The sequence below is a fragment of the Notothenia rossii genome (genome assembly GCF_949606895.1).
Source record: "Notothenia rossii genome assembly, chromosome: 10".
NCBI lineage: Eukaryota > Metazoa > Chordata > Actinopteri > Perciformes > Nototheniidae > Notothenia > Notothenia rossii.
In genome coordinates, this window is record NC_136908.1 from 46,711,214 (window position 1) to 46,738,619 (window position 27,406).

The 27,406-nt window shown below is 42.3% G+C and overlaps 1 protein-coding gene across 2 annotated transcripts in view; it reads right to left on the reverse strand.

Moving 5' to 3' along the window:
• The window catches only part of plxna4 (plexin A4), a 229,002-nt gene extending 202,841 nt beyond the window's left edge, over positions 1-26,161 (reverse strand). The window contains exons 1-2 of one of the 2 annotated variants that reach the window (XM_079656550.1): positions 26,073-26,161; positions 1,272-2,617 (exon numbers count right to left, since the gene is read on the reverse strand). In XM_079656550.1, the coding sequence (XP_079512676.1) occupies positions 1,272-2,513 (1,242 nt within the window). In that variant the 5' untranslated portion in view covers positions 2,514-2,617; positions 26,073-26,161. Of the gene's footprint in view, positions 1-1,271; positions 2,618-23,689; positions 24,185-26,072 lie in introns of those variants that run through there. The other variant, XM_079656549.1, reaches the window with a different exon arrangement.
• Positions 26,162-27,406: the final 1,245 nt, after the last annotated feature.

The window sequence follows — 27,406 nt, forward strand, 5'->3', positions numbered from 1 at the left end:
CTTACAAGTGGAGGCAGGCGTGTGTGTATGTGTGTGTGTCACAACTCATCTATCTCCTGCGGACTCCACCGTCACTTGTTCAGCAGGGTCTAATTTATGCGGTGGCGGTGGCGATACTGTGGCGGCGTGGCGAATGCTGAAATGGCATCATTCCTCAGCGCTAACCCCTGTGTGCTCCCTCACACTTCCTCTCCCTGCTGACAGCTACACCCCAAGCATGATTTATCAGGCCCTCAAGCAGCAGACAAAAGCGCCTCGGCACGTGTGCCGTGCCAGAGACGACGAGTAATAGATAAACACTGTGATTTCAGAACCAAACACAAGAGAGGGTCAACTTCATAATGTCTCCAGATAGTGCACGGCTAAGGTCAAAAAATGGCTCAGCCAACCATTTGAATCAATACACATTGAATTGATATATGTGCTGACAAACAGACCACATCAGAGTGCTCTGCTATGTTAAAATAGACACATGTAGATAATCTACACCTCTCTGAACTCAAAATTGGCGGTCGTGGTTCACATAGCATGTTAACTAACAAATGTGCTCTGATCATGGATATCTCGTCTTTCTTGAGGTTGACAGCTTGTATTAATGATGTAATGAGTATAAGAAAAAAACATGCATGAAACTGCTAGGCTGCTTGTGAAGCTGGTCTAAACATGTAACACCCAATTGAACCTTGTTTTTTATGTGCACAAAGTGAGAAAATGAAATGAACTGAATCACTGAATTTGTAATGCTGTTATGGAGAATGGAATTATGGTAATTTGGCTGAGCATTCAGCTGCATTGTTTAAAGAGGGAGCAGATTAGAAGAGGCAGTGGATAGTTAATGTCACATCATAATGGGATGGAGCATGAACCCACCTACGAACAGTGTTCAGGAAGGCCTCCTGCAGTGCACCAAGGCTCATTATATTTACAATAAAGAGCCTTCACAACTGATTATCCTCCAGAAAGACTCACGTATGATCACCCTCAGAAACTATTCTAACAATAAGAAATCTCTAGTGTTTGTTTTTCTATAGTCTGTTTAAGTGCCCTTCACTTAAATGGGTTTGATAAACGCTACTTTAAACAGAACTGCTGGACGCCTGCTAATCTGACAGATTAGGAACAGTGAGTAATGTATGTGTCTGTAAAGTATGTGTGGAATGAAAAATAACTACCAATCAAGTGTAAATCTCCCAAGTAACATTACATTTGGTGAAGTGTAAATGTGTCTGAAAGTCACAAAATGTGTTTGTGGGCATTGTAGTAGTACTCACCGCACTGCTGCAGGGAATATCTTTGACTTTGAGCCAGGCCAGGTCCAGTGTGCCTTCACCCTTGTAGCACGACTGCAGCCTCTCCTTGATTTTCTCATTGATCTTTCGCAGAGAGAACACACACAGTGCAGAGTCCTGCGACGCCTGACGTGGACGCCTCTTTTGGCCTTTTGAGAAAATGGTGAACAAAACATCATCATCCGGTTCCACATCTAGTGAGCGTGCCAGGGTAGCACCAGCTTTGGAGAGGTAGGCCGCCTCGAGTAATCGGTACTCAACGTTGCCACTAATGCATCCAATAGGGACCTCCACGTAGGAGTTAAAGGCGGTGTCAGCCTTGCAGAGGCGGACTATCTTGGAGGTGTACACCTGTTCCCGACCAGTAGAGGATCCAGTAGTTGGCCCGTTCCCCATTTCCGGCTGCAAAGTCAGGAAGTACACAAAGTTCCCACTGGCAAAGCCATAAATGTAGTATATGTCAAAGTCTGGGATGACAGTGAAGGTGTCTGAAGGGATTTTAATCATAGAGGCCACAAACTCATCGTGGAAGACATAGGCAAACATGCCATCTTCCTCAGAGTTTCTGGCCAACTTGCGGCTGGAGATGGTAGGGAAGTACTCTGGTTTGCCATCCACTGCTGTAGCTATAAAGAGCATGTCTGGAGAGGCATTCCCATATGACACAATGACGCCAAACACAGAGCCACTCTCGTTGACACCAGAGAGGTAGTGCTCCTTCTTGTGGAAGGGCTCACCCAGTTTGAAGAGGTCATCTAGGCGGAGGAGTTTGCAGATGCCCTGGTAGAGGCTGCCACACGCTAGCAGCCGGTTCTCCCGATAGTCCATCAGGAGCATCTTGTTGACATTGTTGGTGAGCGATAACGGCTCACTGCAGGGCTGCACAATACGGGGTGGGTAGCACTTGCGGTTGTCTTCATCTGGACCAGTCTCATGGGACACCTGGACCTCCAGGCTGGGGGACAGTTTGTATATGCGATTAACAGCTCCCAAATAGACATTGCCATTGCGATAGTCCACTGCAATATGGTTGAATTTCCACGCAGGGTTCTCAGCATGAAATGATGCATACTCGTCCTCCTGAAGGGATGCTGTGATCACCTGGGAGCCGGCACTGTGGGCTTGTGCGGCTTGCACCACGGTTTGTGATGTCACAGGAAGCTCCAGACTGGACAGGAAGCAGTATACAAAAAAGCAGGTCCGTGTCCTCGTTAGGGACGTCATGGCTGTTCTCAGGCTGGGAGTGGTGAGGAGAGGGAAGGAGGCACAGTCCAGTGCTGTCGGCCAATCAAGATCAAGCCTCTCTTGAGATTGAGGACATCATGTACCTAAAGGGGGAAGAAAGAAAACCCAGTGAGCAACAGAAACACAAACATGAGCAAATAATTGCTACACATTCAAGGTAACATTAACATGGTATTGATAGATAAACATTATGCATATGATATGCATTATCTCGCACAGATTATAGCACAGCAATTTAACAAAGAATAATGACGAAAAAGGGCGAAGAGGCCACACACACTTGAGACAAGAAAAATAAATGGGCTTGACAGAAAAATGAATCAGGCTGAGGCACAGTAGAGCAGTGTTTCCCCTACCATTGTCTTGGCGGGGCGCTGCGCCCTGCCAACGGAGCCCCGCGCCCTGCCTGAAATTCAAGCTGTTTTTATTTTGTTTTTTCTTTAAAAAAAAAAATATAGCACCAAATTTCAACTGAAGTCATCTATCTACGGTCACTTTTCCCATTGAACATGTGCTCTTTTATTAAATAAACTAAACGCCATGTTATTTATCCAATGTGTTCATGTTTCAGTGTACACTGCTTTGCGTATTCACATTCTCCCTCCGCTCTGTTTCTGAAGGGCGGGGCTCACACACACACACACGAATGCACACACTCGCGCTCACAATCAGAGACAAGAGCGGAGGAAAGGAGGAGAACAACAAAGTGTAAAAAAGTCAAACAAATCTGCTTTATTGGCACGAGCTCTGCTGTCTGCCCGTTTGTGTCCCCCCCAAGTTTCAAATTCGTTTATTATTATTTTTTAACCGCAAGCCGTTATCGTCACGGGAGAAGGACACACACAGCCTGCCCAGGTGGACGCGCGCGAACGCGACAACGAACGTAGCGCGCGCATTCTAAAAATAGCTCACAGATGGAGCAGGTAACCCGGTTTTGAACTACAGTATTGAGATGTGAGTTGGTTTATTCAGTAAATTAGCTCAGGATAATTGGATGTTCTGTCTACACCTGTTGATGTGAGGCTAATGCAGGACTTGCTAGCTTGATGCTACCGTCATTTAGCGGCAGTGACTCAACAAATTGCCACTTAAAATGTATCGTCAGCAATGTATGACAAGTATACTGCTTGTTTAATGTTACACTAACACCAATAGCTCAATATGATCATAACACGATTGCTTTCATATCAGAGATCAGATGAGGTGGAGCTGCCTCCAGCAATAGAGGATGAGGCCGAGAGAAGCAGCAGCAGCACAGGGTTGCAGCAGGTATGTTATATGCTGTAGTCAGGTGATTTAAATGTATCAATGAAAGGAAGAAGTGTAGACAACATGATACGAAGGGAATACAGTTTAAATTAAAGTAATACAGTATAGTGTAACACTGTACTGTATTACTTTTTAATGTCCAAATACATTTGTTACTGTACGATATCGATAACAATAATTCACAGCTCCTCTCTGCTCCAGAGGATAACAAAAATGTGGGCGCCCCGACATTTGTTTTCGAGCAGCACCCTGCCAAGGCAGTAAACCTAGGGGAAACACTGGTAGAGGTTTAAAAGGCAGTGTAGAGGGAGAGCTTTAGCCAATAGGATGAGACCATGGATTGAAGAAGAGGACAGAAGAGGAGGAGTAATGCATGGTCTCAGAGGAGGTTATCAGCATGGCTCTGCACCATCTCTCTGCATGGACCCCTGCTCCTCTACGCCCCTCTATGCCTTTCTGTTACAGCCGCTATGCACCTAATTGATTCTCCCCTTGGAGTAGCAATTTGCATGCTTTGGCGATTTCTCTCTTCTTTCCCAATAGGGTAGCTCACCTGCTGACACTGCTAGCAGAGAGAAAAGGACTTTCTTTCATTCTATAACTACACACACACACAGATAAACACTCACACAGAAACATGCACACGCACACAAAGTAGGTGGTTTATGGGCAGAAGAGGAACAATTAGGGAGGAAATGCTAGCGATTGCAGAAATGAGCTTCCCTATAGTCCTTCGTTCATTTGTAAAGTCTCAGCATTAAACGTCCCACCACAGCAGACAGGCACACACACATGTGAAACCATGCCAATTTAGTGAACATTCTGCATGTTGTGGCCAAGTAGAACTGTTCTATCTATACCGTCAAAGCAGCCAGCACACCGCATAAGACACACACCAGCAGAGATTATCAAGGGGACCCTAGAGCATTTCCTGTAAACACGGTGGCCCCCTTGTGTGTCACCTGCTCATTAGGCCCCTCTCCGAAGTCAAACTCCATACCATGAGGATAGGTGTTAACCTGGGTAGTATCCAGATATGAGTTTTACACATGCATGCGCACACAAGAATGGAAAACCTGTGCTGACTGCATGTTCTAGCAATGTGTAAAAATAATATACTTAACACATTTTCTTTTCAATTTGAATAAACAACAATGAATTGACATGTTGTATGAGAGGTGCATTTAAAAACTCTGTGTAGATTTGATCAGCAAAAATTACGGTTTTACGGAACAAGGTCCCTGTTGCATTGAACTCCGAGAAAGAAGAGGGCAAAGATATAAAAAAAAAAGATGTATATAGAAATACGACTAATTCCGATATTTAATGGCGTAGCTAAAACCTTATGGCTCAAACATTATGTTTTGTTTTTCATTCATTCTGACATAACGTTATATTAGACATATATACATTTATTGGGAATCAATATGCTGTCACCAATAAATGATGGTTCTACCTGACATTATCCAGCCACATATCTCATCTCAAGTCCATATCCAAGCAATCACAAGCTGTGGTGTCAAACGCAACCTCACTGCAATCTTACCAATCTCCCCTCCATCTGCTGGCAGGCAGAGAGAGAGAGAAAGAGCAGACAGCCTCTCCACACATGATAAGAGGACCAGAGAGGATGATGAGAGGGATAAAAACCGATACAGAGATAGAAAAGGTGAAACGTCGACAGGTGTGTGCATTTATGCTCCGATGCGTGTCAAAGTCAAAGTGCAATCATTACCATGACGTAAAGGGAGAGACCGAGTTTAGGATAAACACTAATATCAAATGTACTCTTCACTTGAAAATCATTGACATGCAAAACAATTTGTTTCAGTAAGTAAACTAAACCCGAAACCCCAAATCTACACATTTGGAGTCAGAAAACAAATAATCATTATCACATTCACCAAATTGGTATGTGCAGCAGGTCAATTGTGCTGAAAAGTGTTTTCTATTATTTGGTCCTCCTACTAAGAGAAAGTGCACGCAAAAGAGACAGGTTTAGAAAAAGGAGCTAGTGAAAGCTGCTGCTGCTACCCTAGGGGGGATGAAAGGGCAGCCATATTGCTAAAAAAAAGAAAAAGGGGAGCTGAAAATTAATCTTACAAAAGGGAACAGCACTGGAGATCCCACCTCTCATTTACCTAGCAGGAGGGACAGCCATAACAAAGTGTTCCTCTGAAATTCACAGACAACTTTATTCAGCAGTTATTATTAATAGAAAAGAGTCGGAGAGGAAAGAAGGGCGGGAGGGGGGGGGGTTGGGGAGGAAGCTCGTCTAGTTTGCTTTCAGATCATCAAGCGCCATTAATTGAAGCTTGCTTTGGAACTGAGGATTTACACAACACACACACACACACACACACACACACACACACACACACACACACACACACACACACACACACACACACACACACACACACACACACACACACACACACACACACACACACACACACACACACACACACACACACACACACACACACACAGTTTATCTTTATGCAGTACATGCTTCTTGCATTGATGAGGTTTGAGAAAAAGTGCAAATTATGGCGTGACAGAAAAATTACCTCTAATTAGGGTTGTCATAAAATATTTCAGCAATATTATTAAAATGATTATTTATGCATATTGGACTGATGGGAGTTTAAAGAAACAAACTTTACTCTCTAATTTTGTAAATATGTCAACAACAGACCTGTTCAAGAATCTGGCAGATGCAAAAAGGTAGCATGGCTTCAAGTTCTGTGACCTGTGTGTCTCGCTAACTGCTCTGGGCTAGCTTCAAGATTTACTCAAATATCTAACACACACATACACACACACACACACACACACACACACAGCCCCACACACACACGATCACACATTAACAGCCCTATAGACAATGAGTGCTAATGAATTCATGATTAGCACCACACTCTTTTCCAGACATACACTTCCAGGATCGTTGGAACTGTGGACAAAAACAACCCTGTTTGTGTGCATTATTTCCATCTTTGAGACGGAAAACTGAGTGTAAGTCTTTTAGTCATAAAATAATTGGGATATTTCTATTTTCTCTTTTTCCTGTGTTGTGTTTTTAAACACCTTCAGGCCAGGAGCAATCGCATCATAACTGTAAAAATACAGCCCAAAAAAGGGAGATAAATGTAACCAATGAAGGGAATTATCCTGTGTTCAGTGCAGAAAGTGAAATGTGGCTTTTGAAGGGAAGTGAAGAGAATGTGTCCAAGCTCCATCAGTTGAAGTTGCATCGTCGAGGCTGTACACCAGAAATTTGTTGGCAAATGGATCAAATATGCCCCAGCCCCAAAACAAATGACGATTCAGTTACGTCTCCAACACCTACGTTTAGTCTGGCTGTCAGAAATTGCTCAAAAGTTCAGAAAAGTCACAAACACCCTGTAAGGTTCACAGATAAACTGCTACAAATTGCTCTGTTTCAGACAAAGTATTTTGAGGCTGCAAAGCAAATTCCATGGACAACAGCTATTATGGATATGTCATGAGCCATTTTGGTTTGGCAATGATTGTGTAATGGAGAGCCAAGGCCAGACATGACAATTTGAGGAGACACAACAACAAAAAGCAAGCGTTGAGAAAATAATCCCCTGCTATTTATAGTCTGGAAGAGGGGAGGCATTTATGTGTAAGAAATGACTTGGAATGGAGGAAACTGTCAAAGTCTTTGGTAAACAGCTTAACTTCTCAGTGTCCAAATGTTTTAAAATAATTTAACACATTCATAAAAAACACTAGGAGTAAAATAGGATTAGGAGATTATGAGTGAGTGGGGAGTACGTTAATTACGCATAATCCTTTATATTCATAAAGGAAGAAAACCATACGCATCTAAGGTAATCTGTCAGTGGGCGAAAGAATGTGATTGAATGACAATTAACCCAACTGCATAACAAGGCTTTAATGCAGCACAGAAGCACAATGCTGACAGAGATTTAAGAGAGAGCAGAGTGTAGAGAATAGTGAAGTTTAATAAAGGGAAATAACTCATTTCAAGGCCCTTGCAGTACCTACAGTAAAAGGTTGGAGTTATGTCAGTCCTGTCGTGTTGAATGTGGTCATTGAGAGCAATGTTTGAGGAGAAATGAGGGCAGCTGCCCTATACAGTGCGGACAGAGTAGGGTTGCACGATTGGAAAGAATACATAATTACCATTCTTTTTGACTGATATTGCAATTGTGATTATTTTTGGATCATAATTCTCATTATTACAAGTCCTTTAATGGCCTTTGCTCTCTGGGGGACTCTTTTGTCAGACATGGCTGTGTATTACGGGCATGTTTGTTTCTGGTTGACATGTTATCAGATAGAAAGGTGCATGGTGGTTGATAGCTGTTGTAGTACTTGTTTAGGCTCTCACTGCTTCAGGCTATCCACCTGCTCAAATGATACGGCTAAACTGCTAATATGACGTCTGCTTGGCAGCTTGGTTCCATCTCTCATAGCCTACAGTGGAGGGGCAGTTATAATTAAGGATTTTGCATCAGTTAAGACTTTTTTCATATGATTGCAGAAGCCATCGGTCTGGGTTATTATAAGCATTGGGTTGTGAGTAGTAGTAGTAGTAGTAGTAGTAGTAGTAGTAGTAGTAGTAGTAGTAGTAGTAGTAGTAGTATACAATCAAGAATTGGTAGACATGGGAAGAGAAAAGTTGGAAAAGAAAGATAAATTGGAGTGAGGGAGGCAGAGCAAGATAGAAAAGACAGAGAGAAACACAGTGACACAGAGGCAATAGAATGAAAGGAAAACAAGCAGACAAAGCTGTGCGTCCCAGATCAGTGGATGTACTGACTGGAGTGGTGAAGCCCCCCCCCTAACCTCCCTCCACCCCTCTCCCCTGCTGGGCTCTGGCACTGATCAGAAGAACACGCGTCAGTCTGCATTGCAGCCACACACAGCGAGTGGAGGAAAACAATGTCCCTGCACTCAGAGCATAATCACAGTCACAAACGCTCACACTCAGGCCCAATCCCAAACCACGCCCTACACCCTATACCTCCGTTTGCGCGGTGGGTCTGCCACATTAAGTGCTGTTCCAAACCAATGAGTGTGGAGGGGGAGTGGGCTATCAAACCCTCAAACAGCGAGTCTGCATCGGTGCTGACTTCACGTGCTGCCCTACCTGACCGGACTTAATGCTGTGTGTGTCCGTCAGGAAACAACCCAAATGTGATTAAGATCCATTCTCACACAGGTGTATGAACAGAAACATAAATACAAACTTAAGTTATGATAGAGTAATCATGTCTAACATGTCTAACAGGCTAAGATAACCCCTGCTGATGCACAAAACAGATGGCACACTCATCTCTCTAAGGAAGGCAGCGGCAGAACAGAAAAAGGAGGCCAGAGAGGATGGAAGAAAGGCGGGGTGTCCTTGGTTACATCAAGACGTGGATTAGCAGCATGGATTACTGTCACCAGATACCCTGTCTAGATGGAGGTTAGGAGGTCTAATCCACCCCGGAGCTGTTGATATTACAAAGAAAGCTTTTGGATTGGGTACATATGATATGAATGGCAGAAAACCGACTGAAGGACTCAGATATTATGTACTACAGATGTAACAATCATCCCAGTGTTTACAAGCATCAACACGCTGCAAATAATACATTATGTTGAATTATTGAAAGTATTCAGTTTTACAATCTGCACCTACAACATTTTTCGATTTTCAAGGGAATCTCTCCGTCTTCCTGTCTCTCTTTTTCGCTATTCTAGAGTGAGTCAGAGCATTTCAAAGAAGGGATCTAGGCAAAAATCCAACTGGACGACCCTTCTGGATTTTAGAGAAATAGCTGACATCTGCCCATCCTCTTTCTTCGCTCATGTCTTTTATTATTTGCCAGTCCTTCTCTTTCCCTTTCTTTTACAACAAGTCAGGCAGTTTCTGAAGGTTTTCTGTACAGGAAAGAATAATTTCTGTATTGCGTCTCCTTGCATTACCGGGCTACAAAGAGAGTGGGGATTGGCAGAGTCCTTGAGGGAGTACAACTCTCAAGCAGTCCTTGGTTCCAAAGTAAGGTCACTCAAACACATACACTGACAAACTCTACACACTCTTGGCTGGGACTGGGCCTTTGTGCAGTGGGTGCTGATGCAGGCTGAGATTGGTTGTAGTGTGTTATCATCAGTGCAGATCAAGAGGCTCTAATGTCATTAGGAGGACTGTTGAAGAGCGCACTGGCCAGCCTTCCGCGCCTCACTCTGATTGGGTTATACTGCGGCAAACTTCCTGAATAGGAGGGGCCTCTGTCAATGATACAGGACACAAAACAGTGACCAGAGAGGGCCATTTACAGGGTGAACTTAATGAAGCTCTGGATTCAATTAGGATGACTAAGTCCTTTCAAAGACACACGAGCAATTCATCAGTGAGCATTAGGGCCCATAATCACACAAAGGATAATTAGAGAGCATGTCAAATGCATTCATTAGCTACATATAGTGCCGAATAACAAACAAATATGTCAAACAAAAGGCTGTATTTCCACAGGTTAAGCTGATAACCAATTCTGCAAACCTAATACTTAACACATGAGTGTGTAATGCTATGAACAATCCCATTCTAAGATGGAGTGTTTTCAACAAGGATGAGGAGAGTGAAGCAGAGCTTTAATATTTCCCTTTAATCTATATTTAACAAGTAGCCCACATGACATATTTTGTGTTAACAAAGAAGATATGCACTCGATCATCCTTCTGAACTGCCCCCTGGTTATAGCAATGTTGTGCCATAAAAGCTTGTTCGGAATCAAAAGGCGGAGATATTTTGCTGTAATCACTATAAATGCAGCCAAGAATCCTTCTTAAATGGTGTTGCTAGGCACTGTCTGACAGCTGCTTTCATAGAACAAATTCAAAGCCCCTAGCTCTCTCTCGCTTTCCATTTCTCTCTCTTTCGCTCTCCCAATTCCCTTATTCCCCACACTAACGGGCCGACAGGAATGCAGGGCCGTGTAGACAAATCAGCTCTCGCTTCCATCCGCTGCCGACTGGCACCATCTTAAGTCCCAACACGTCTTCCCCATTTTCCTCAAACCATCCATCCATCTATCCTTACTTCCCTGTATCTCCTCTCCTCCGAGCTCAGCTCCTCTGTTGTTTCATGAGAGTGAAATAACTGCCCCTCTCTTTAGCCCTCATTGCCTCTTTCTCTCCTTTCTTTCTTTCTCATCTCTGGTTTCCAGCATCCCTTTTTCCTCTCAACAGTCATTAATTATGAGCCCTTGTTGGCTTGAAGCTGCAAATGACTCTGAATGTTTTGGTGCAGTATGAGAAACACTGAAACCAGACACAGTATGGTAGTGTGCTCGGTGGTTTTGTTTGTATGCCTGTGTTCTTTCAAATGAACAGAAATGACATTGCGGTCTCTTGTAAGGAGTCTTTCTTCTAGTCCTGAATCATTCAAGTACCTGCGTCAATCACCTACATGGCCAATATTGCAGTGCAGTGAAGTTATTAAGAAATATTGTTGCCCTAGAGAGCACAGAAGAATCTTCTAATCAAATCAATCAAAATTCTCCACCAAATATATAGATTCCTATGAAGTTTATTTACGTAATGTCATAATATCAACCATTATATATCATTGTAAGACCTCAAACACATGTAGTCAATATTTACAACTGTCCACAAAGACACATGAGTGCCAATAAGGCCATCAAACCCTTCCAAGCAGGAATCCATACATTCAAACAGGCATGGTGTGACCTCTGAAGTTTGAAACTTGATTCAGTCAAGCTCGCAGAGTTGTGTTAAGACTTGATGGGTGAGGTGACATCCTTAAAGCTCTTCTCACATTAGTTCTTCCCCCTCCTCCCTGTTCCTCTCCCTTTTATCTGCCTCCCTCGATCAGCAATGCATGTCAGTGGCACTGCAGCTGAAGCAGGTAACACATCAGGAATTATAACACTTCATTTTGCATCACAGCACACTTTAGACCTACAACCACAATACACAGATGATGTAAGACTGTGGAGTGGAGGTTGTATGAATGGGGGGGGGGTGGGGGGGGGGGGGGCTAGTGAAGCCTCTTGACTATGGAAAGAAGACACCAGCAAGAAAGGTTGGAGAAATGAGGTTGTATGATAAATGTCCAAGCAAAAAAGGTATTTTAGATGTCTTCCCTTGGGTTTAAAGTCACCCTCCAAACTACAAGAGGTAGCAATTATTAGTGCCATTAATCACAGGTGTGCTTTTCCTGCTTTGACATGCCAAAATGTCCTTTAGCAGGACTTTCAGACACAAAACCCTCCCATACACAAATACATGTTCACACACAAAAGCCCAGAGCCTAAGGGAAGGGTGCAGAAGAGTTGGATAGCTGGGGTCTGGGTTGAAACAAGCCCAGAGACTACTGGTACCTTGAGGGAAAGCACATGTACATTCTCACCATTTGAATACTTTCAGATCTTAACCCTTGGCATGATGGACATAGAATTGAATAACAAATGTGCACGGCATGTATTTGAATGTGGCTACAGAGAAAGAACAAAGGAGTCCGCAGAACCGCCAACAGTCTTGCACAACATAAATGTATTTTGTTTATCTGAAAACGCAGAATGTTTCAAGACAGCTATTGGTCCCTTAAGTTTTTAGAGAACTGAAATGATTTCCACAAATGTCATTTACCATATGTGAATCAATCATCACCTTGTATGATTGACACTTAGATTTGTCAAGTGCTGCCATTAACATTCAGTTATACTTAAATCACTCTTGACAGCAAGACCTTATGACACTTATGCATGGTGTATATTTCCAACTTGTTACAGCTTGTTTGTTGCAAGGAAAAAAAACTTCTCCATTTGCCAAAATAACTGCTTCTAGATGCACTCAATGGCTTCATCAGGTTTTCTGACTATTGGTCAGCAACCACCATGCAGTTTTCTGGTTTCTTTTTTATTTATTTTCCAGTTTCTCTCAACATCCCTTTCTCAGTGACCTGTCTGTAACCGCTGCTTTTCTTCCCTACTGTTGCAGAACAGAGATAAAGCAGACTTGACCTCAGAGATTAACTTCTAAGACAGGAAAGCTTGATTATTTAGGAGGCTTTGTGTGATCAGAACAAAACGTTTCTGCTGCTTTAATTTTTCTCTGATCCCCCACTCTGTTTTTACACTTTTCTGTAATTGTGTCTTTCAGGTGTCTGTGAAGATGGGCACAGTATTTAATGTGGAAAATGTGCGTGGCTGTGTGTGTGTGTGTGTGTGTGTGTGTGTGTGTGTGTGTGTGTGTGTGTGTGTGTGTGTGTGTGTGTGTGTGTGTGTGTGTGTGTGTGTGTGTTTGTGTGTGTGTGTGTGTGTGTGTGTGTGTGTGTGTGTGTGTGTGTGTGTGTGTGTGTGTGTGTGTGTGTGTGTGTGTGTGGGTGGGTGGGTGGGTGGGTGTGTCTTCAGTACAAAGGATAGGGGATAGACTATTGGACAAAAACTGTTATATTAAGCCATCTTATCCCATTCCATCACACACACTGTCACACGCACACACACACAACATAGATGAGCACAATGCACATCTGTGAGCTCATCTGTGCAGAGGTTGATTTTGTTAGCTCAATGCGAATGGATTACAGCTTTCCCTTATAATCCGTAGTGGTGATGAAGACGAGTCTTAAAGATCTCAGCTCCTGGTTTACTACGCACAGCTGGAATGAGGTCAGTCCACTGGCCTGTAGTGCCCTCTGAAATTGTTATTACCTCTGCCAAGGAGGTTATGTTTTCGGTCTGGTTTGTTATCTTTTGTCAGCAGGATTATGGAAAAACTATTGTTCCCATCTTACTGAAAATTGGAGAAAGGGGGTTGCATTAAGCAAGGAAGAACCCGCTCAATTTAGGAGTGGATCTGAATCAAAGGGTGCATAAATTAGGCATTTTTAATTATTATATGGCCGCCTTCTTGGTGAGTTAGAAGACTGGACAAAATAAAAGATGAACCAATATAATACAATGCCATCCAAAACAACATTAGCACACTGAGGCCTCACATGGTTTAAGAAACAAGTGACCCTATTTCCATCTGTCCTTTTAGAAAATAAATATGTCAGACGTCTTCATGGTCTCATAACCCTCCATTGTAAATGACGTTGGTATAGGCCATATAGGATAGATGGAGCATGTGGGACATGCTAGTGAAGACAGAATGTCACACCTGCAAAGACTAGCAGCCCTGCAGTAATGGTCTCAGAAAACTGAAAATGTAGCAGTTTGACAGGATGAGTCAAGAGTGCCCTTCCGGCGGCTGAAATATCCCACTTTTAAAACACATTCAGCAAATGGTGCTACATTATAACTAGGCCTGCTGCCTGAGCAAGAGCAAAGACGGAGAGGCAGAAGAAGACCCAGCTGGCACCAATGAACGGAAACGAGAAGTGGATGTGTCATTTCCTTAAAAGGTCAAAGTGAAAATCCAATTGAAGATTTGATGCTTTCACAAAGTGCATAGACAGTCAAATAACACTAACATCATTACCATAAGAAATGATCGTGATTACGAATGTAATATATTCAGGCTTCTTCCCGTATTAAGTATCTTTACACTCCATTCCAATCATCTTTAAACACGTCACTAATGTGCACACTTTCACAAAAATATTCCAGCCTTCTTATGTTATTCTTATACTGTCTAATAAGGAAATGATGTATCTATCTAAGCTACTAAAACTAATGTTGGCATGATGCCATAATAGGTAGTAATTGCCAGTAATTGCCCATAATTGTTAATGATTACAGTTAAGAGATTCCTTTGGGCTTGTTGTGAAAATGTTGACAATGTTAATATTTCATTTAAGAGGGAATGATGCAACATTGGGAATTTAAACTAAATACATGCCTAATAATGCCATACATAAACAAACCCCAATTCCAATTAAGTTGGGCTGTAGTATAAATAGTAAATAAAAACAGAATACAATGATTTGCCAATCCTTTTCGACCTATATTCAATTGAGTACACTGTGTGTGTGCTATTCAGCCATAGATCTGCACCAAGGGCCTAATGTCAGCGTCATACTCTGTCTGTGATGTCCTAGGGCACAAAGAGGTATCTGAGAGAAGGAGGGAAGAGCGGTCTAGTGGGACGAGGGACACGATTAAATGATTCACACACTCATAAATCCACATGGTCATCATTCTGGATGAAGCTGCAGACACATTCACATTTTCTATCACTTACACACATGCAGATTACAAACCATAGGCAGCGAACAGCATCGCAGACAAGAAAATCCCCACTGCTACAGGATCCATTTGGCCTTGTATACAAACATCATACTGCCCACAACAGAAAACTCACCATAACTTGTTTTCAGCCTCTGTGTCACAAGGAGCTAATTTACGGATTTCACTGTTGTGCAACAATTGAATAGGGTTGCAAAACCGCTTTGGTCTACAGCTGCTGTAATTTGCTGTTTGTTATGGGGGTGGACTTACCCAGGTTTGACAGAGAGCCACTTCATAGAAAGTTAAAACAGATCTGTCATCAGCTGTGGGGTTTGTACCCATGGGAAGCGTTTTGCTACAGAACAGTTTGCCAACCCTCCTGTATTATAATGTAGGAAACAGTCAATGCAAATAAGTATTGATTAAGTATATATACAGATATACTTAACAATAACACAAGCCGCAATGTGGTTGTAAGAGTTGCTGAATAGTCATAATACATGTGGATTTGAAAGAGAGTTTAAAAAACACTGGGTACTCCAGTGAAGTCTTTCCCTTCAAACAGAAGGAACCTATACAGCAGAGACAGCATGGCATTGTAAGTTTAAGACACATAATGAGGGCGCATACATGGCCGAGAATATTCTAGTAACAGTTCATAATTGAAAGTACTCATTAAGACAAAATCAAAAGGCAATTGGTGAAACTGACAGTTTGATATCAAAACTAAAATTCACCCTACTGAACCTACAAGAAGAACATCCTTGAACATCAGAGTATGTGCGAGTCATTTCACAAACTGAGGCAGGCAGGTTTACTCTCCATTACATGCTTTTCCACAGCTCCTCCCTCACTCCCCAGTTTCATTATCCTCAAACTTTCCTTCTCTCCCTTTAGCTCCTGTAAGCCTATGGCATAAACACATCAGACAAGCTTTCTACCCTGCCGACAATCACAGTGGCAAGTGAGAGGATGCAAATTGTTATCCAGCGTTTCACCCCTCCTCTCTCTTCCTTCCTCTCCTCCTCTGCTTTCATCTCTCCACAGTTGGTCATGGCTGTTTTTAAATTTAGATTTTCTGCAAGCTTTACTTTATCACATTGCTTTTTCCAGGGACAAGGAGAAAAACCACACACACACACACACACACACACACACACACACACACACACACACACACACACACACACACACACACACACACACACACACACACACACACACACACACACACACCTATCTGTTAGTTAAGTAGTTAACCAACACAAAATCAGTCAATGACCATTTTGATATTTCTTTAAGCAAAAGTGAATTGACCAGTTCCATCTTCTGAAATGTGCCTTTCTATGTTGGTACATACGGATTACATAACAGAATATCATGTAAATTATGTTTCTGTTGCTCAGAAGAATGTAGTATGACCACCAAACACTAGAACGTCTTTCAAAAAAAGAGCAGAACAACAGGATATCTCAAATGCATTGCAATCAGTGTGGAGTATGTCAACAAGTACTATAGCAACTTTCTCCCACTGGAGATAACAATGGGGTAAGCAAAAGGTCAAATGTCCATCACAGTATCAACACATCAGGTACCTTTAGTGCCTCATGCTATTTTTCAAGGCAAGTGTAGCAGTAAAGAACATTTCTGTTGAGGGGCTCCCAGTTGACAAATCATGTTGCCATAGGAACACTGTTAGTTGCGTGGGTGGCAGGTAAGGATGCTGTGTGTCGCTATAGCGGAAAGATTGAATAGGTCTTCCCTACGCTGAGCAGCAATGCAAGCTTGGCAGTGAGTTCTCAGCAATCAGTTTGTACAGTTCTCAGTACAAAGTATTTCCACAACAGGGGGGGTATTATGATATCAATCAAAACATGTGTTACAGTTGAGGGATGACATCATGTGTGAATAGCGCATCCTGCAGATAATGAAGTTGATCATTCATCAGTTTTGGGAGAGACAGAGAGGTTTGCTGGGATGTCAAAACTTTCCCATCAGTGATGAAAGTCCTAAGCTTAACCGGAATAACAAATGAGTCACGATTTTATCCAGAGAGCAGAAACCTCTTCACAGCAATTGGCGAGATTTGGGTCTGGCTAAGAGTCAATCACTCTATTCAAAAGCCATTCCAAATCCCATCCAGAGAAAAAGAATACTCAAGAAACACAAAATCCTAAACTCAAGAGGGAGTAGCACACAGACAGAAGAATTACACGAAAACCCAATGTAAGCCTTGTTAAATCTCTCTGTAACATCCCAACATTATGCTGCTAGACTATGATACTGTATATCCAGAGGGGAAGGGAGGGGGGAGAAAGGAGAAGGTGGATTGATGTAGGGTTGGTATTACAGTAAAGCAGATCCTTCCCCCACTGCCTTCTGGCTAAAGCACAGCAGGGGTCCTCCCTGAGCCCGCTGTTTCACAATTACTGTGGCAACACTGCATACTGATGCCCCCTGACACCACTGACACTCTGAGCAGACAGGAAGTGTGAGAGAGGGGACAAGAGACAGAGTGTGTGCCTGTGCGGCTGACAAAAGTGGTGAGACATATCATTAACTTTAATGTGTCTGGTCACCGCAACAGAAGATCCCTCCTGCTAGGAGACACTATTATACTGTAAAAATATAGTAATCAAACATAGAAAAAACACTCTCAGTATATTTAACAGTTAACACAACTCTGAGCCATTCCTACAGGGTCTTGAAACACTTGTCAGTCACAGGAGCACTGCACTTCAGGAAGGACAAACTATGTTACAGATAGAGTTGTGATATGGCAGAATTTGTCACATAGTATGTTTTTCACAGCAAACCATACATGACAAAAATAAATCTTCTGCTAAAACCTTTTATCACTGGGACTAAGGAGAGATTGTGCTTTGAGTGTTCAGAAAGCGTTAGAAAACACTGACCTCTTTTAGCACTTAGCGCCATCAGCACCTATCCCCCTTTCAAGTTGAAGCAAGTTCAACTTTTCTCAAATACAGCGCTCACCAATGGCGCTGCAGGTTCCTCAAGTTTAAAGTAGCGAGTGGAGGGTCAAGAGCGTTCATATAACTGTCAACCAATGCCATTAACCTCTACTTCTTCTCCTACTGTATGTTGACAGTGTTGCAAGTCCTCCTGCTGAAGATGTTGACCGGTGGATTTAGTCATAAACAGATTACAACAGATTAATAATACAAATGTTATCAAAACATGGTTTGTTCCTCAAATTGAAATGTGCTACTCAAAAGGTAAGATGAGGTTTCTGTCCTGAACAGAGATACTGTGGCATCATGGTTTAAAAGCCATAAACAACAGAGATCATATGTTGGCTGTAGGTTGCATGATTATTAAAGAAAGCTTTGAGGTATTGTCTGATATGGATGAATCAAATGTGTGTGCACGAATGCATGCATACTTAAGCATGCGTGCCCATGCTTCTCTGCGATAGACAGGATGAAAACAGAATTAGGGGCCTAATCCTCGCGTGGACTTAAGGCGTCAGTGCGGTAGCAAATGAGAAATAGAGGGGGGGGAAATGCCCCAAGACCCTCTGCAATTTCCTCATCATTTCATGCATCTGAAACAAAACTAATTTACTGCTTTTCATGCTTGGCTGCACACACAAACATAAAAGCCAATATGCCACAGTGTGTCACCTGCCGCTGCATCAAAGAGAGCTGTTTATACATCACAGCTCTATATGAATCATAGAAACCTGGGAGAAACGCTTTATAGGGTCTTATCAAAAGGAGCAGCATAGTAAAACCACTGATATGTTGGGGCCTTTCCACTTCTTCCTGATTCCCATCTAAAAACGTAATCGTCCAATGTCTCCTTTTCACTGTCTATCCTGCCTCTAGGTCACTCCAATGTCACAACAGTCGGGATTGTTTTGCCCAACCTCACACAGACACACACAGATAAAGTTATGTGCTTGGCAGCTTGGAGTGAGGCAGAAAGATATGGAACGAGAGAGCTGGAGGCAGAAAAAGTCAGCGGGAGAGAAGGGTTGAGAAAATAGATGAAAAGGAGCATCAGAGAAGGCTGGAGGGAGAACATAAAAGTGGTGCAACTGTGATATAGTTGCGTACATGTATCGGGCCCCATTATAAAAAGCACGTGACAGCTTAATAGGACTCTAGCTGCCAGGATGAAAAAAGTGGAGTTATGAACAGCAGGAAGTGTGTGCACGCACACACAAACACACACCCATAGATTCTCTGTAGGCGTCACACAGCTGAGTAAACTATTCAGAGGAGAACAAAGGTTCTCATTAAATTGAATCCTGTGACGCGTATTGATTTCTCTCCATAGAATTCACAACGCCTATTGTTCGGCGATCCTCACTTCAGATCTCTGCTGTCATTGCTCTAGCAAACATCCATATGTAGTTTTGTGGTGCGTTACCAAAGGGTTAATTACATACTTGTAAGCAATTACTCTTTTAATGTAGCATAGAATCCCTCCTCCCTTCAAAATAAAATGTTGATCAAAACCATCAAGCTATAATGAAATGTCATCTGAACAGACTTTAAATCGTACATTGCAAGTTTGAAGCCAAGGTCAAGTCCATACAGACAAGATAAAGACAATGGTTCTGTGCGGTAAGTTAAGGTCTAAGATACAACTGTAACTGAATGGCTACAATTTTAAAATGCTATTCCAATTACACAATAAGGTGTTAAAGCTCATTTCTCACCCTTAACCAAAAACAAATATTATGACTTTCTGACAAATAACAACGCACCCCCCAACATTTATATTTTCACATTTGTGTTAGCCCTGCAGCCATTGTTAAAATCAGTCTGTACGGTCCTAAAATATGGGAGACCGATTATGGTGTGAAGAACAGTTGGTGACACGGAAATACAATTTGCAATCTTCTCTGTGGTGTTTGGTGGCATGGAAGGGGAGGGGGTCTAATTGGACACTAGCCTGCGTCTGGTAGTCCTGTCACAGCCCGGAGGGGTTTTTAAGTGTGTGTGTGTGTGTGTGTGTGTGTGTGTGTGTGTGTGTGTGTGTGTGTGTGTGTGTGTGTGTGTGTGTGTGTGTGTGTGTGTGTGTGTGTGTGTGTGTGTGTGAGAGAGAGAGAGAGAGAGAGAGAGAGAGAGAGAAAAAGAGAGAAAGCAAGCAAGAGAAAAAGAGAGAAAGCGAGCAACAGAAAGAGCATGAGAACAAACAGAGAGCTCCATTCAGGTCTAATCCACAGACACATCATTCAGTCTGACATGACGATACATCTCTGTGACCAGAGTATTCATATAGGGCCTCAGTCACAGATGCATCATTCACACCCACACAGACACATAAACACACTTCTGCTGAGTCCTGCCCAGGCATCTATATCACTCTAAGATCTCAGTTCATATTCATTCAGTTTACCTCCCTTGACTTGAACACATTGCAAAGATTTCCTATGGAGCTTGTTCTTGTAAGTCCACCACCTCCAAAATGTAATGAATGTCTTAACTGCCAAGGTTAGAGTGAGAGTTTATCCATTAGCAAGCCATAATATTGACAGGGCCGTGCTCTCCCGGTCCAAACTTCCGCCTTGTAGCCGTAACATTGGCCGACAGACAGGGGGTAGTATGTCAATGTGAGGTGCTTACAGGCCGATAAAGGCTGCTGTTCCAATTCCTATAGGCAGGCTTGATGGACAGCACACAGGCAGAGAGGGCAGGGGAGAATCGTAAGTGAGAGAGGGAGATTGCAAACTGCCAAATGCCCCTACAGGTTTTAAGAGTTTTGAACTCGGAACAATGGAATTTGGTGAAAGGACAAGGAAGCAAGATGAGATAGGATTATCCAACTGCTCAGGGACTAAATGTTTTCCCCTTGAGACCTTGAGCAGCAGAACACAGCACAAACATATTTCAAAAGGACTGACACTGTAGACTGCAACATTAAGGAATGTGTACACATCAACATTGAAAGCAGACTCTCACACATCAGTCTGCCCTGCTAGCCACAGTCAGGTTGACCCAGACAAGCAAGAAAACTTCTCACTGCAGTGAAAATAATTTGCCCTGCGAGGGACCTACTGTAGTTCACCTCACAATTGCCAGCCACACACAGTTAAGCAGCAGCTTATAACTTACCCATCAACCAACATAATCTAATGTTTTGCTGTCAAGTTTGTTTTCAGCTGTCTGTCAAATAACCGTCAGAGGGACTTGAATGAGTACCAATGCAGATTATCTCAACTAGGAAAGAATGATATCCAATTATATCAATGTTTGACCCTACCACCCAGAAACACATAAACATATGATAATGCAATACAAAAAACGATGCAAAAGAACATCTGCGTAAAGATGATTTTATTATTTCCCAAGAAAAAACATGTGTCTTTTGATTTATTTTCCAACATACACTAAATCTAAATTGATGTCAAAGAACAACATGTATATGAAATCAATATCCACTATGCTGGGCTGTGAAGCCACACTGCCCCTCATGGTTTTTCCAGGATATAGCCTCATCCCTTAAGGCATGCTTTGAGTGTACACTAAACACAAGTATGAAATTGGGATAATAAAACAAAAATAACACAGTATCATCCCAGTATTTGTAGTGCATCTGGGAAACAACAATAAGACAATGGTGTACATTAAGCATAGGTTTAAACCAAAGAGCGTTACGAGGGCAACACTGAATTGATGCATTGAGTCTGGAGTGCAGGTGGGTAGGGGGAGGAACAAACCGGCAGAGGGGCTCAGAGTACGCAGTGTGACTGCTGTACTGGGAATCTGCATTTTGCATATAGGCTCGAGCAGCTGCTTTCTGTGCATGAGGTGCAAGAGAGGGTGGGAGGAAGGGGGACGCAAGAGAGAGACAAAGTAAGTCCCTGACTCCAAAAATGGCATTTGATGTCGCTTACATCCCACTTCACTGGTTGAAACTGCAGTGTGTGCTGAAGAGCCTGCACTGTGACTTCCCTTGCTTAAATGTCTAGAAATCAGCTCAAACTCCAACAAACATTCCCATGATCAAGTATCAATGACCCTGATTTCAGTAAAGGACAGATACGCTGTGCCAAAGGGGATGATCAACCTTCAATGCACGAATACAATGTAGGCAAAAACAAATTCCTAAAAATAAATAAGAAACTCATTCCAGAACAAATGCATTGTATTCAGACAGTGTTGACCGTCAGACTCTTAAACATTCAGCACTAAAGAAGAATGATTCATCATTGCTCATCATCAGTCCATTGGCTTACTCTATGTGGTATGACTCAAAAAGAGGGAATACAGCAGAAAATTCCAATAAAGAAAAAAGTGATACATGTGAGTGCCGTCAATACAAATACATCCAAATTGCTTAAGAAATTCAATGTCACAACGTTTTTTTTTACGATAATGAAGCACACAGACTCACACACAAGGTTTCAGAGCAACATCCATTAATTTCATCAATCTGTAAAAACTAGTTCAAACAGTAAATCAAACACAGCATGTGACCACAATGGATGCTACAGTAACATCATGGTAGGCTAATACAGTCCACTGACTTGAGATAAAGTTGCATTGAACTCAGTAGCTTGCCTTATTGCATCCCACAGAGATTGAGTCCCTGTAGATATTAAAATAAAAATGTTTTCTGTTAACTTGAGGGTTCCTCAATTCAACATTTCCCCGGAGCACTCCGTTTGAGACACATTGGTCAAGTTCAGCAGCTTTGAGAATAGACTGCGTATATCCCTGTGATCATGAAAGCCACACGGGGTAAATGTGCCTGCTCACGGTCATTTTGCTTCACACAAAGATGCGTTTTCTATTAACGAAACACAGAAAGGTAGTAGCCTACTATCAAATTAAAAATAATGTATGTGCCGCCATAGAGATTTCTAAACATAAAGATATACACTGGCTACAATGAGATGTCCAAAAAGCAGAAATAGGTGAACAAACCCATTTGGAAAACGCTACTGTGCACAGACTACCATGCTTGAATAGTTTCAGGTTACAAAAAACATCCCAGCGTGGATCCCTAAAGATTCAGGACATCATCCAACACGGCATGGAACTTTTCAAAAAACAAAACATGCCGTGTTCAATCGAATTCCAAAATGCTTTACCTGTTATATTTTACCATGGCACGTGATTTACTAATCTTCGTTGAAAAAAAAGTACTACAATATCATATTGGCTAGTGTAAATGTCATCATGTCCAAGATTTAAAACCGAGGTGTCACTAAAATCGCAGTCCATAAATCCATACGCCACTATGCAAGTCCTACGCACTGGGTTCTTCCCCTAAGCCACTGCGTAAATCCGACACGGAATCCCCGACACATATTTAAGTGTTAACCTTCAGAGTTAACGCTGCAAGAGGAACAAGTACAATTTGGGCATGCTGCTCTTTCTGGCTTACAGTGGATGAAGGGCATAAAGAAACCCGAAAACGGAGGGAATCCAGTCGATAAAGGGTCCCAAGTTAAGAGACATAGTAGATGTCGTTAAGATGTTCAGTAATTTCTCCCGGGGCAGTGCGATCCGAATGGACAGGTTCCGTATGAAACCCGCCCGATTGCCGGAGTGCGCAGAACGGGCATGGCGCAGCCAGAGCAGGTGCAGCACGCCTCCCTGGTCACCTGGCTGGTGCAGTGGCAACCTCACTCCCAAAACCTGGCTATAATGGCAATAAAGCAGAAAACAAACAGTCCTGGCTGTACAAACTAACGCCGTGACAAGCCTCTTTTCTTACCTGTAATCAATGCAGATATCACTTCACAGCCGCAGCGACACTGCGGATAAGAGGCACTTCCAGAGCAATCCCCAACTCCTTTTACTCCCCCCAAAAAAAGAGAAATGCTTAAAATAACGTTATATCCTGATCACACGTCTTGTCCACTTTAAAATCCCCGGTAGAGGTGTAGTTAGAGGGCGATTCCTGCACAGGAAAAAATAAATTGCAGCAGACTTCCAGGAGCATCGCCGATCAGCAGGACCTTACTACGCCGCTCTGAGCGCTCTGAGACCCGGGAGCTCCACTTCCCATTCCCAGGCGAGGATACACTTTGTATGCCGTTGGAAAAGCCACTGCGCCGTATGGGATACCGCAGGAGGCTGTTCTTGTGTGCGTGCGTGTGTGTGTGTGCGTGCATGTGTGTGCATGCAGAGAGCGGGTGTGTATCGATGTGACTCAGTGCGGTGCTCCTGCTCAACTGATGTGCTGAGGGTGCTGCAGCGGAGTGCGAATGGGAAGGAGGGAGTGCGGGAGAGACGGAGAGAGAGAGAGGGGCTGCCTCGGAGTTTGCAGCCTCGACGCGGATCTTCAGGCTCGGGAGGGACTAGATGGCGCTTTGCCCGTTGCAAAAGGCGACTGTTTTCAACATGGTTCCTGCGTCGTCTGCAGTGACAGGGGGGCTGTGTTTGGGTTACATTTGTAAGTCCTTGGCAACTACCCTAAAGAGGCTTAGTGCGCATTAATGAGCACGATACAAAACAACAAACCATTTATTACCATCATGTTTATGATCTAATTTCCTAGGCAATGACAGCAAAACTGTGACAATTCCACTGTGCAGTTTCATGTAGGCCTAGAGTTTTAGTGTAAGAACCTTTAAACAACTTTTAAGAAGTTGATTTTCAAGTTTACCAGCTCCACCCTTTGGTGGATATTATTCACCCGGAAAAAAAATATGACAGATATGAGCTTAAATTAAGCTTATGCTTTGTTAAAATAGAGGTTTATGTAATGCATTCATCCCGTTGAGAATGGGATTTGGCAAAGCCAAAGGGGAATTTACACAAATACGCTACAATACCGGGGTGAAATGATCAGATCATCGGATTTGAATATCTAATCGCAGGATCATTTAAAGATGGAGATTAGGCAACACTGAACATAATTACGACACTTGCATAGTTGTAGGGGATTAGAATCTGCATTTTTCTTCCTTGATGATCTTTTAACATGCTCCAGGAGTGCATCCTCCCCCCACACATTTGAAGCAATTAATATTCTAAAAGTCCTAATTATGTAATCGTGTCTTCTTCAATTATATAAGTAGCGTGGGGGTACGGGAATAATACCTATTTTCATAAAATAGTCTACCAAGCCTACTTCTACTCTTCATATGAAGACAATTTAAAGCAACCCCATCCCCATCGACTTCATATTGCGCACAATATTGAAGCCATGTTGCGGTCTCTTTGAGCCCTTATCCATCTCAAAACAAAGGCCAACTGTTAAACGTTCTTACAAAAAGCAATTGAATCAGCCACTGATAGAATGAAAAGTTTGGGGATTTTGCAATGTGCTCAATGACAACAAGTGACGAGAGAAAAACATGTGCATGCGATTGCAACCCCTGACAATTTATTCTCTATGTCTCAGAGAAGTGCGCTCGGAGGGGTCTATTGTATCGGGGGTATCCGTGCCTGCTGCAGCATCCTCTCTGCCTCCCTCCCTTCCCCTCCCTTTCTCCCTCCCTGGTCTCATTTCCAGAGGGGTTCTTTGCTTTGAAACACTGCATCAGAGCCCCACCTACAGGCCAATGGAATCTTACAGCCCGACACTGAGACAAACAAATGCATACAAAGCGCCATAATGGCCGTTCATGGCCACAATTCATAGTCATTTTTTCTAGAATTTAAACATAGGGTTTAATACGCACAATGACAACTGTAAAACACCTGCAATTATACAGTACAAGTGATACACAAAAATCCCGGAAACGTAAAGCCACAAGTGATTAAATGAGCTGCTGCATCATAAAGCATGCATGCTAGTAAAAACAAGCATCAAATGAATGATTACAGACGATAGAGACCTGTAACGTCAAAAGGAAACAGTAAGCGGTCTAGCAAAAATAAATTAGCGTACTTCATTTTATGGGCTATGTACTTTGTAGGGTTCATGTCTCTTAGGAGGGGAAGAAGCACCACAAGTCGTAAGTGGACGTTTCAACATGTAGCTTTATGCTAGCATTTTAAAGGCGAAAAATGAACAGCAAAAAAGCTAAGACAGGCATTAATATAGTAATTACTAGTGTTTGCAAACTATCCTTTAACCAAATGGGGCTGGAATAACTGTGAAAGAAGCCGAAAACCAGCACTAGTAACATTTTAAAAACCTTACTTACCCCAAATGGTTTTTCCTAAACTCTCTTCCAAAAACGAAAACTCCGGCGTTTATATGCATTTTAAGTTTAAACGTTAACATTTGAGCAACTCTACTGTAAAAAAAAAAGGAACGTTGTACTTATTAACGCCAGTTTGGAGCCAGTGACTGATCACGTGCACCTATTTTTTCTTGCTTCACTCATTAGAAGCCCACTACGTGAGCTAGGCTACTGCAAAATAAACGTCACATAAAGCTTCTTTAAAGTTGTGATGGCTTGGCTTAAGCATTACATCAAATCAAGATATTAAGTCTTGTATATCTTTGCATAAAACATTTCAATCAAATTCAGCCTGATATCTTTGAAAGTTCAGAGAGCTGGACTGGAATTTTAAAAAAAGATGGCTTTTGGAAAACAAATAAACACAAAGTTCAATGTCAAAAGTCACTTAGACTGACCCCTTGAATCAATTCACAATAAATTAACAATAGTGTGTTGGGTTTGGTTGCCATTTTCCCAAATCGTGATCTGACAGGTCATTGATTTCAGTGTCAGATCTCTGTTCATTTATTATACTTTAGTCCTTGTGACAGACACCGGGGAGGACCGGAGTCATTTGAAGGGTGAAAATGCATTGATATCTACAGACCTATTGGCTTCATTTAATTATCCAACCCAAGTGCAGAGCTAAATCAACAGTCTGTGGATCTCAATATCAGATAGCTTTCAAAGCACAGCAAATCAATAGTGCTGCAATCTACAGTGACAATAGTAATTCTATGAAGGGTTAGAATCACATGACCTTATGAAATTAATGTTAAGGTGACAGGTCCATGTATAAGTCAAACATGCTTGGACCAACTGATTATAGGTCTGAATAATTATGTTTTATCATAGGAGGTCCATACTATCTGTGTGTAGCATGAGCATAAATTAATTCAAGGACGAACAGGTTTGTCTTGAGAGCTTGAACACACAAGATTTGTTTTAATTTATAGTACACTTGGCAAAAAAAAATATATTCACTACATAAGCAGAACATTTATATGCGTGTCAGGCTTGGCATAACTATTGTAATGTCCATTGTTCTCTCTGACATTTTACGCAGCTGTAATACCCACGTTGTATTGGAATTGTAAATGGTAAAATTTCTATTTTTCAGATCATTTAAGACTTAGTCCACGTTATCTTAGAAGTTGAGATCAGTGATAATTCATTATTAAGGAAACCTCAACTGGCAAAACATTATGACCACAATATCCATTAGTAGCTGTTTCGGAGCTTTCATTGGTATCTCAAGATCTTCTTCAGCGGATGAGGTCCGATTTGTGGAATTGTACATGTTTTTTTAAACA